General features: G+C 41.2%; 1 protein-coding gene across 2 annotated transcripts in view; it reads left to right on the top strand.

Annotated features, from left to right (window-relative positions):
• The window catches only part of LOC149552165 (golgin), a 268,394-nt gene that overhangs the window by 235,407 nt on the left and 20,484 nt on the right, over positions 1–12,503 (top strand). For both annotated transcript variants that reach the window (XR_016352869.1, XM_089787651.1), the window contains one exon: positions 3,012–3,290. Coding sequence is in view for 1 of the 2 variants with exons in the window: in XM_089787651.1 (XP_089643777.1) it covers positions 3,012–3,290 (279 nt within the window). In the remaining variant the exon portion in view is untranslated. The remainder of the gene's footprint in view (positions 1–3,011; positions 3,291–12,503) is intronic.

Raw genomic sequence — 12,503 nt, 5'->3', positions numbered from 1 at the left:
ACATGCTCCCTTTGTATGTCCTTTCCATTTACAATTGGTACACCATATTTCTCCCTCCTCTATACGGCTAGTGGTTCCCTTCATGGACTTGAACCCCTCTCTCATCCGCTCCATGTCCTTTTGGAGGGCCTGTACTTTCTTGTTGAATTTTGTCACTGTCGACACTGCTTTCCTCTTCAGAGGACTCATCGCTCTCAGAGGAGGGCGAGGATTTACTTTTCCATATGGTGATCTTCACCTTGTCCATATCAAAAAACCAATCCATTGCTACTCTTCGTAGGCTGGTTGGGAACTGGTTTAACCACTCGTCGGCATTTGTGATAGAGTTGGCGGTCCATATGGTTTCACATGTACGACAATGCCATGTGGGATCTTCCTTCCCGTCACTTGTGAACTTCGGGAGTTTTTGTTTCTAAGACATTGTGTTTCTTGTCCTTTGATTACCACTCGATTGTGTCCCGAAATTGTTAGGAATTGGTCCTGATAGGTCACTTTGATCACTGTGCAGTGTCCCTCTAACACTTTCTTGTGCTCGGGTGTCCTCTATTGGCCTTGCCTCTTTTCCTACTTCTTCATGGGTTCCCTTTCGTAGTGGTGTACAGGATGAATGTAGAAACTGTTCCCTTGTCTCCTCGAGCATAGTTAATCTATGTCATGTTTCCTCGAGAAACCCCTCGTTGCTTTGTACCCACCGTTCCAATGAACTGTGGCACGCTTTAGTGGTTCCTACGCCCCTCACGTGGTTGCCTTCTACCACACTCGATGATTCTTCCAACTGCCCCACAGTCCATTCTTTAATAAGTTGTCTTAGTTGCCACCTTTGTTCGGCTTGGATTAAATCTCCATGCACAAATTGTAATTCATCAATATCCTCCCTCAAGTTCCTATTTTTATTTAAGAGATTGGGCATTTGACATATATCATTATATCAAAAAACAAAAAAAACACTCTTTTATTTATTTAATCTTTATACATCATGTGGTCGACTCATGCGATAGTTATAGACTCTTGAGTGCTCTTGGTACCATGGCTTAAAAGCTTAAGGTTCAATTTTGCGACGTCATGCATCTCTCTCATAGAAATTCTTGAGGGTTTGTTGACGATGTTCCTCTTGTTCCAGTTCTTCCTGGCTTCTCTTCTGTGAAAGATATGATTGTGCAATTAAATGGGGAAGTTGGTCTAGGAATCTGCTCATTGTTGGGCTTGTGTGCATGGCATCCCACACCATGTTCTACATAACCTTGTTCTCAGCGACTTCTCTCCGTATGAAGGTTTCAAGGCTTACACGATACAGGATGTCGAAGTTTTGGGTTGCCTCATGCTCACCTTCCAAGAGTTCTATTTCGTCATCCTCATTAGTTTCCTGTTGTCTGGTACGTGTATTCCCATTTATCCTCGACCTTCCATTCACTACCACTCTAGATTCGAACTGGCAACGACACCAAATGTTCAGCCCGTAGGTGAACAGGAAAGAAACATATAAATTAAAGTAAAATATTATTCATTCATCAAATGCTTCCATACATAACAATAATGTTCAATGCTAACATGATGCCAAATACAAAAGTGTAAGCCACATTTATAACATCCGACATAGTGCCAATGAAATGACACAATCGTGTCTGTACAAGTAATTGTCTAACTACCTAGTTTGTCAAACAACAATGCTAAAATGGAAAAATGTAACAAAGTCATGAGAAGAGTTGAACAAAATAAGTCTAGGAATTTGCTCATTGTTGGGCTTGCGTACATGGCATCCCACATCGTGTTCTGTATAACCTTGTTCTCTGTAGCTTCTCTTCGTATGAAGGTTTCGAGGCTTATGCGGTATAGGATGTCGAAGTTTTGGGTTGCCTCATGCTCGCCTTCCAAGAGTTCTATCTTGTCGTCCTTATTAGTTTTCCGGTTGTTTGGTATAGGTATTCCCATTTATCCTCGGCCTTCCATTCATTGCCACTCTAGATTCGAACTAGCAACAACACCAAATGTTCAGCCCATAGGTGAATAGGAAAGAAACATATAACTTAATGTAAAATATTATTCATTCATCAAATGCTTCCGTACATAACAATAATGTTCAATACCAACATGATGCCAAATACAAAAGTGTAAGCCACATTTATAACATCTGACACGGTGCCAATGAAATGACATAATCGTGCCTGTACAGGTAACCATCTAACTACCCAGTTTACTGGACAACAATGCTAAAATGGAAAAATGTAACAAAATCATGAGAAGAGTTGAACTAAATAAGTCAAACAATAGTGATGTGAAATTTTAAGATGGCATAGCTAGTTACAAATCACACCAAGGGTGGAATGTCATTATGAAAACACATTAACTCAAGAAAGAGATGTTAACTGAAGATTCATACTTAATAGTTGGTTCCATTTGTACAAAAATATGATTTAAAAATGGCATCAGCATTGGTGATGTCAGCATTTTGAATTTGCACCTTTGAGTCCAACACAAAATGGAATAGCTGTGTTGTATGAACCACTCTTCCAATTTGAAGGGCAGCTAACTTTAAACCAAAAAACTAACCTAAACTGCATACTTTTGCATTTCTCTCTTTTGAAACTTTATGGTATTTTTTGGCATGATTTTTATGTTTGCCAAGCTTTAAGGGTGTACATGTTGGAGAGTGGAAAGGGAGAATTTCCTAATATCATGATTTAAAGATTTAGACAGTTACAGGCTGGATGTGTTTAGAAGTTTAACAAATGTTTTGAATTATATGTCCATGGTTTGCTGGTTGAATACTCATCTTCTACATAATATATGGCGTTGTCTTTTTTTTTATAACTGTAATATTTATTCATATTATTGCAAAATAATGTGTCATAGATCCTTCCAAGATTCATTGATGTCACAAAATCTTTCATTAAATGTGTAAGAGCAAATTCATGATAAAACCTTGTATAACTTATTTTAGTACTGAGTGCAACCACATGTTCGAAATTTTTGAGTTTTTTCTTCACTCGTCTTTCTTTTCTTTTCGTTTGCAGGATTCTAAGAGTTATGTGTGACACATGGCCCAGTTCTACTGTATCCTCAATTGATATAGGCAGTGCTCAAATTACAGACATAAGCAACTACGGGTCACAATTAGAGAAAACAGCAAAGAAAAGGAAAAGGGAATTGGAAATTTTTCCTGCAGCAACGATTACTATTGATAAATCAAGAATTGAAAGTGCCAAGAGATGTTTGTCATCATTGTATCTTCACATTGAGAGTCTTCATAAGAAGGACTTGTTCCCCTATAATCCATCTCCATTGTTGAAGCGGTTAGTTGAGAACAATCACATGTCTTTAAGTAGTTTATTCTCTTGCAATTTTTATTCTGTCGAATATATGCTTCATGATTCAATCTAAATAGTAATAAATTAAGAACCATTAGCTATTGTTGATCAATGGGACAAACCTACTGATGGTTTGAAAAATCGTACTAATTCATCACAGGTAGTTTGAGATGAACAATTCTAATGCCTAATAACAAAACTATAGTGACAGCTCCATGAATATTGGTGTAGTTTCAAACCTTGAACCGCTGCAGTTTACTGCAGTGAACTGACAAGCATTTTTGAAATTTTGTTCTGAATTGCAACTGCTCTGTTTTGCATGATGGTAGCACAATTTGACAAAGAGTCTAGCCCAAGGTTGTTATAAACTCTAATTTGGGTTGTTTGTGGTCATTTTTGAAAAGTTTTTAACTTCCAATTTTCCTCAAATGAAAGCTATCGGATTGAAACTTCAATTAGGGGTTGTGAGGTGCATATAATATACGTGGTTGCATATGCAATCAATTTCTCTTTCCATTAGGATCAAGTGTGTGAACAGCATTTTCTTTCAATGACCCCTTTTTGAGAAATTAGGAAATTTGAGGACATATTTATTTAATATTAAAACTGGCTGATGCGTGCATAATGTCAATTTAATATTATAAAGTAGGCTAAAAAGTAACAAAGGAGAAATAAGTCAAAAAGACAGTAAAAGGAAGTTGAGGGAACACATCTTTGATTAAAGAGGCAAGGCGGTTCATTTCAGCTATGCTTGGTTTGGGATTTGATTTCAGATATCTCTTGGTGAGATTTGGGAAGCTTCAGCTTCTATTTAGGTTCCTGGGGATGGAAAAACGTCAAGTTCTACTTGGTGAATTGGATGCAAACCCGGTTCAGTTGTGAAGTGGATTCGAGATGGGATTCACACCATGCGTACAAACTCTTTCTTATATTTTCAATCTGACTGTGTTACTATATTTAAGGTTGGATTTTGGTATTATGAAGTTATTGTATTGTTGGTTAATAATGCAATAACATTTTTGAAGATCTTTATATAAGCATATTGCTGGTTTTGTTTAGCTTCATGGGGTAATGGGGACTAATTGTATACAGAAAGTGAAGTACTCAACATAGAATGGAAAGATAGCACAGTAATATTATATTCATTCATTGATCACCGTATACAAATATACTCCATACCAACTTGTCTCAATTAAAGGAAATGGTGCATACATATAGCATCTGAGGGGACACGAGGTGAACTGTCACGACCGTATAACTCCCTTGGATGTGCCAACCGTCTAGCTACTCAATAACCCAACAACATGATCCCCCCAAAAGAAAAGTCGTCTGTTGAGCCCTAATGTATGCCTTTGATCTCTCTTCATCTGACCCTTAGGAGAACCTCTCCTCATCCTCCTTCCCAACCTACTAGTCTATATCTATATCCATTCCTCTTGTGGCAGTTACTTCCACCTCCAGTGCAACCCCCTCCTCTCTTGGCATAGCCTCGGATGGTGGAATCCCCTTCTCCTTGGTGCTGTTAGTACTCTAGCCAAAACCTCTTTCCATCTTAGGGACTGAATGGAGGGACCAATGTTTGTAGGAGTGAGTCAGAAATGGTGTCGCAAAAACATACTAGCCCGGTCTATCACCTGAACATCCTCAGGCTCTAGTTGCACCAACTGTGCCATGCTTACTGGTTTGGCTAACAAGGTAGAACCAATGGTGACAACAACCTCCATGCCAATTACCTCTAATCTAACCAAAATCTCTAGTGACCTTCTCTCGTCTGCCTCTGTCTGCTTGTGCATCTCCGTTGCACCTTCTATTGGAACTACAAACACTACAACCGGGCTAGTCTGATCCTGGGAAAATTCCGCTATCTGACTCTCGGTTGCCACTTGGGATGGCAATTCTACAATCTATATTCCCATCATCTCTAGAAAGCCTACCTCCCTCTCCCTTGTTGCCTACTCAGTCACCATTGTTGTGGTCTTAGTCATTGTTGGTGATGGTGTCATAAAAATAGGTGCTCTCCTTTGGCTGAATGGTGGGATTGAAGGAGTGGAAGTGATAGGACCAAGTGTACCGATGTGGGTAATAGAGGAAGGTGCGAAGAGTGATCTAGGTGGGAACACTGTATGGGTCATATCGTCCTCGTCCTCCACCGGAGAGTTGTCTCCCTCCGAAGCAATCCCATCACTTTGTAGTACCTTCTCGGCCACTATTAGTGTCACCAGCGCCCAATTCCTGCATCACCCTCTTCTAGCCAGCCATCATGCCACTTGTGTCTAAGTGTTGCCAATAAAGTACGGGAGGCCCTCCCTATACCAACTTGCCATTTGGTGATACCTCTAACACATCAGCCGAAATTTGGTGAAGTGCAACCTCCAAAAATAATCTAATGGCATGGTGGGGCATGTAAAAAGTGCGATGTTGCAATGTCATAAACCAATCTGCGAGGAGGGATGCCCAATCATACACCACGTCATTCATGATCCCATTCATGAAAACAATTTGTGGTAGAGCAATATGCAAAGCCTTACTTGCTCCTGTTAGCCAACTTTTAATGACATCCATATTACAATGCCAAGGCCCTTCTCTGACAATCTCCCGTCTCATCTCATGACTCCTTGTGCCTTTTATCATGGAATTCATCAGCTGTATGTTCTCAACCAACCAACTTAACCCAATATTCCTTCCACTCCTATGGAAGTTTATGATTTTTTATTACCACCTTACGGCCTTCCTATCCGGAAATACCAAACACTAGTAAAATCATGGGCTTTGAACAAAACAGTGATAGGGTGTTATTTGTATTTGATATGATTCAATCATGGTTTGCAGTACTTGCTCAAGAAATCGGATGGAAAATAGTGGCATTTGGATGGCCCAATGCACCTATGCATACACTGGTATCTACTTGACGAAGTGTGTGTCCATTGTCCCTTGCCACTATTGACGGCATTCAATGTCGTCCAAGCCCTCAAATTGAATTGTGTAATGGGAAATGTCTTCTTTCTAGGACACTTGTTGAACCTTGGGATGAATTCTCTGCTTCTTACTACTGGAGGTGGCCCCTTGGCCTGCGACATGAATGCTAAAGCCAAGACTCGTGCATTCTTGCCTATGTTGAAATTTTTTGCTTTCAATTGGTCCTTCCACTATCGCCTCTTGCTTGTCGACTACATATGTTAACTATTTCTTGTTTTGTCATGTTGTAATAAAACGGTTAGGGTTGCCCCACGGATGCAATATGTTCCACCGACACGTACTCTTTACCCACAAAACTTCATCCTGCGTTGGCTTGCTCATTTGTCCTCAAGGCCATTATCCTCGTGCTTTCTGCAAAATAATGGACAACGCCTAACCGCAGGCCTTCAAGCATGTTCTATGGGTGTAAGTGGGCTCCTTTTGTTCTTCATGGGGTGTGGACTATTCTCCTCAGAACTACACAATGCCCGCAAGATGCCCTTCTTTTCTTGTGTATTTTCCACTTCGTAGATACTTCCCTTCACTGTGGTTTGGTTTCACAAACCATAGAGGGTGCTCTATTTCCGCAATTTTCTCCTTTCACCATGGCTCCCACTACTTATCCTATGATTTGTGGCATTTGTGGAACTTTGGCTGCGACACTATGGATATATGTCATTCCAATGAGTTTGCGGGGTCATTGTGTCTATGGCACATGTCCACGAGACACATGTATGTGGGGATTGTGTGTCCATGGGACACAAGTCCATAGACATTGCCCTTTAGACTTTTCTTCTCTCTGTTTTTATTTTTAATATAAAATTTTCAATTTTTTAAATTTTTTTTAAAGTATTGCTCATGGCCAATTTACTTCGTGGGTCCACCTTGCTCCTTTCATGTCGTTGGTGGTAAATTTTGAGTTTCAAGCCATTAACTGGATCTATTATCTCCTATCCATCGAGAGTCCACAACTTAATAGCTCCATTGTCGCCAACTTCCCATACTTTGTAGGGTCGTAGCCATTTCACCTTGAACTTCCTAGGCTTAATCTAAATACGACCATTGTACTTTAACACCAACTGTTAGGCTGAAACCTTGTCCGCTTCAAAGGTTTATCGTGCCATGCTTTATGAGGAGTTTGTGCTACCTCATTCGCCCATTACAACATTAGCTATCATTCTTCTAGCTTGTTTAGCCTATACAATCTCTCCCGAAGACTCTCCATATTGCCAAGTCTATTGTCAATCGCTATCCAGAGGCTTGGGATGATAAATTTTGTTGGCACTACCACTTCTTGCCCAAAAATTTGTTGGAATGGTGTTTGTTCGGTTGTGACTTTGTACATCGTGTGGTACACCCAAAGTGTCGATGACAACTTCTCTTCCCAATCAACTTGCTCTACCCCACATGACTTGTAGATGACCAACACTAGAATTTAGTTCGTTTCCTTTGCCTGACCGTTGGCCCTCAAATAGTACAAGCTTGATAGGGATTGGAAATTTTTGAACTCGGTCATGAGCAGTCGAACCACATGATTAACAAAGTAACCTCCCATATCATTGGTCAATTGAATAGAGATGCCATAACGCTTGATGATCTGTTCATAAATAAACTTTGCCATGCTTATGGCTGAATTGTTGGGCAATGGTCATGCCTCCACCCATTTCATGAGATACTATGTTGCTACCACAATGTAGCAGCATCTCCAAGTCCTACTTGGCTTTAGGGGCCCCACAAAATCTGAACCCCACCATTCAAACAATTTCTAGGCATGTGATGGATTGAGCGGCATAAAATCTTATTTCAAGGGTTTACCCACACGCTGACAAGTGTCGCAGTTGACCATCCACTCTCTAGCATCATTGCATAGCGTAGGCCACCATAACCCTGCCAGAAGTACTTTCCTTGTTGTTGTGTCTGGTCCTATATGCCCTCTTGTCGGGCCTCCGTGGGCTTCCCGAAGAACAATTTGTACTTCCTCCTTTATAACGCATCTTCTTAATTCTTGGTCTGGCCCCATTTTATACAACAAACCATTGATCAGGGAAAACATTTTGCTCCTTAATGCCAACTTCCGTCGTTCACTTGGTGGCATCTCCTTGGGGAATTGTGAAGTGGATAGATATTCGCCGATGCTTTTGTACCACTCTGGAAGGATGGCTATATGAAATAAATGCGCATCTACAGAGTCATCAATGACTCCTTTTGGCGGCTTCCCTGATCTGATCCGAGATAGTTGATCGGCTATAACGTGGCTCTTCCTCGGTTGCACCACGATGGTGAATGAAAACTCGTGGAGTAGCAACAACCATTTTCTCACCCTCCCCTAAATGATGGATTTGTTTACTAAGTACATCAACGCCTAGTGGTTTACGTAGAATGTGAAGGGCATTGCCAAGAAATAGTGTCTGAACTTTTGTACAATATACACCATTCCTAGAGCCTCTTGCTTCGTCGTGCTGTAGTTCTTCTCTGGCTTTGAAAACAAACTGCTAGCAAAGTAGAGAGGATGATCCAGACCATGATCACCCATTTGTGCAAGTGTTGCATCAATTGCAAAGTTAGACACGTCCACGTGCACGTGCAACTCTTTATCCCAATTCGGGTATCCCAGAATTGGTGCCCTTAGTGATCTTGTTTTTAATTCCTTAAAGGAGTTTTCTTGTTGTATACCCCAAACATAGGGTTTGTTAGCTTATCGAGGGGGCATGAAACTTAAGAAATGTTCTTTATGAACCTCCTGTAATGTCCAGTGTGCCCTAAGAATGAATTGACTCCATTGATGTCAATCGGTGCTTCCATCTCTACGATCACATGTATCTTGTGGGGATCAGTTTTAAATCTCGTCTTACATACAATGTGCCCCAACAACTTACCTTGGGGTAACATGAATCACCATTTCTTCGGGTTTAGTGCTAGCCTAGCCCGACGATACCTTTCCATGCATTCCCTGAGTGCTGCCAGATGCGTGTCTTGTCCACTGAAGATATACCAATCATCCAAGAATGCACAAAAGTTCCCTATGAAGATTTTATACAACATATAGAGGATTATTCTTTAGAAAGTTGTTGGTGTGTTGCACAAATTGAAGGGCATCTGGTTATACGCATAGATGCCATCCTCTACCACGAAAGTGGTCTTTAACTTATCCTCATCCACTATTGATATTTGGTTATAACTAGAGAACTTGTCCATAAATGAGTATATTTCATTTTCAACTTCTTCAAGTATTGTGTCCGTGAATGGGATAGGAAAGGGGTTTTTTATAGTGTCAACATTCAAGCAGCGGAAATCGACACAGATTCTAATCTAGTTTGCCTCCTTTTTCAATAATATCACAATGGGCGAGACCCATTCACTTGTCTCAACTCGAAATATGATTCTTGCCTCCTACGTGCATTGGATCTCTTCATCAACCCGAACTATGTAATTCTTGTTCATCCTATACGGTCTCTTCCACATAGGTACCACGCCAAGCACTAGGGTTATACGGTGTATGCACAACTCTGGTGGTACACCCTTCAAGTCCTTGTAACTCTAGGCAAACACATCTTTGTACTCCATGAAGATTTTGAATGTTGTCGCCTTCAAGACAAGAATCCAATCATCGCCAACTAGTATTTTGCGTGGACTCTCTTCATCCCCAAGATTCACGATGCATATGGATGACTCTTCATACTTGATTGGTTTCACTGCATCAAAGTTGTGAGTAGGACTTTCATTCACTCAAGCTTCTCCTTCTTTGTGCTCCCCAAACTTCGGGGGGAAAACCTCCTCTTCTGCATCCATTCCTTACACTTCTAGCATATTGCAACTCGGAAATAACTCGTAATCTTCTATTTGCTAATGGAAGAGTCTATTCAAGGAATCCAAGTCATCTTCCAAACATCTTTCAAGTTCTAAGATGCCATCATCATTAGGCTCCATCCGCTCTCTTCCCTTGTCCCTTACCCCACACTCTCCATTGGATTCACATCTTGAAGCCATCTCCTCACTCACCATTGGTGTCTGAAGGTCGATAATGAACTTCCTTCCACCGCTCTCCAATGAAAGCGTATTTCTCTTCCAGTTATGGTTTGCCCTTGTTGTTACTAGCCATCCCCTTCCGAGAATGGCATCATACCCCTTCTTTTTCAATAGAATCACAACAAAATCTAGTACAAATGACTGGGTAACAATGGTGATTGGCTGAGCCATCAATGTTCCCAGAGGTTTGATTCCATGTTGTCTGCACTGAGTAAGGTGAAGGTGGGGGGCCATAGAGTAGGCTTCCCAAGTTTCTTCCACATCTCCTCCGGAAGCACATTTACCCCCAACCCACTATCAACTATGGTATCGGTAAGGATTCTCCCGAGGATACCCATCTCCATTATAGCGGGGTATTGTCCATTATTCAACACGAGTAGTATAGTGTTTATTGCTGATCCTCCCGAAATTGTTAGTTGTGTGGTGTTGGTGCTTGGTTGTGTAGTGCAAGTATTTAGTAATGCAGTTTTCAACAAGGGTAAGGTGTCAAGGAGGTGTTCTATTTTAATTGGAACCTCCATTTGGAATATCCACCCTATTATGTTATTCTCAGCCTCTGTTCGTGCAGAGGTACTTGTAGCCACAGGTGTATTCCCCTTCACTTCCATTGCCTTCTCTATTTTCTCGTTTGCCTCCTGTACTCTTTGCTTCTCTGTACAGGGATCAAGTTACATGGCTTGTTTTGCTTGATTACAAGTGACTACTAGTACTTCTTCAATGTTAAGTAAGTTCACCCAAGGCTTTGGCCAATTGGCTTCCTCATGATCATGGTGTGTTGTTCTTCTTGCAGTCTCAAGCAAAGTGGCATTGGCTACACCCCCAACACTGAATCATTGGCCGACCCTTCAAATCATATTGTATCTGGCTTTTGTTCTCATTACCTCCTCTTTGTCCTCGCCAATTATTTTGGAACCCGCTAGATGACACATTGTTTGTTTGTTGGTTGGCAACGTCGGAGGTAGATGGTTGTTTCTAAGTGTAAAGCACTTGTGGCCCTCTTGTCTTTAGGTTGTATGGGCAGCCCTTGGTGGAATGGCCCATCACCTAGTAGTTGTCACATAATGACTTTTTAGGATGTGCTCCTTTTGTGTGTCCGCTTTCTTTGCACTCTGTGCACCACATTTCTCCTCCATCATTTCGCCCTGCATCTCCTGTCATTGTTTTGAACTCCCGCATCGCATCATGCATTCCATATCCTTTTGTAACACTTGTACCTTTTTATTAGATTCATCATCACTGCTACTATCCTTGTCTAAGGATTCAACGCTGTTGGACGATGACTTGCTTTTCTTTTTCTTCTTTAAGGTTTTACTTTCACTTTCCAAATTCATCGCTTGGTCGTATGCATCATTGTATGATGTCAGCACTATAATCCTCATTTTTTCTTCTCAGAGATGTGTTTAATCCTTCGACGAACGATCACTTCTTTAATTCATCCGTTGGTTGGGTTTCCATCTTCTCGAGCAATTCTTGCAACCTTCTATGGTATGGTCGGACAATTTCCTTCTTTCCTTGCTTAGCACTGTAGATCTCCGTGATGATCTCATTATCATCCCAAAGTAGTTTGAATTCTGCTTGGAATTCTTTTCTTTAATCGTCCCATGAATTTATTTTTTGCTTTGTCCATGTCCAAATACTGGTGGATGGTAACACCCCATAGGGTTGCAGGAAACTGTTGAGCCCATTTATCTTTATTGGTAACCCCATTTGCCACCTAGATAGTTTCACACGTACGACAATGTCTGATAGGATCTTCCTTCTCGTCCCCAATAAACTTGGGTAGTTTATGTTTCGACCTTGCCATAACAAGTGGTCGTTGTGTTGCTATAGGGGGCCTCTGTGACTGTAACAATTGTTGTTGCTATGCACAAACTTGTACTTGTGTGCACTATGGTGTGATAACTTCTGAGAAGAGGTGTGGTCGACTATCGAACTGTAGTCACTCAAATAGTGTATTCGAGACAAAGTAATCATCGTGCGCTCGTGCTCCTTCGACACCTTAAGCCGCGTTGGTTCCCTCTTTACTTATGTCCAAGTTCTCCACCTGTGCTGTATGCATGTTTAGAAACTCCTCTCTTGTCTCCTCAACCAAATTCTACCTTTGCTGCCTCTCTTCAAGTAAGTCTTCAGTAATTCTCGGTCGTAGACAGTTAGGCGAACCCTACTCTCCGTTCAATGAACTTCTTGCGGCACTGAGGTCACCCTTCGTGACCCCAC

The sequence above is a fragment of the Cupressus sempervirens genome, chromosome 6 (genome assembly GCF_028749045.1).
Source record: "Cupressus sempervirens isolate cs-2001-9-10 chromosome 6, ASM2874904v1, whole genome shotgun sequence".
In the NCBI taxonomy this organism is placed as follows: Eukaryota; Viridiplantae; Streptophyta; class Pinopsida; order Cupressales; family Cupressaceae; genus Cupressus; species Cupressus sempervirens.
The sequence above is the reverse complement of the archived record's forward strand: the minus strand, read 5'-3'. Positions and strand labels throughout refer to the sequence as shown.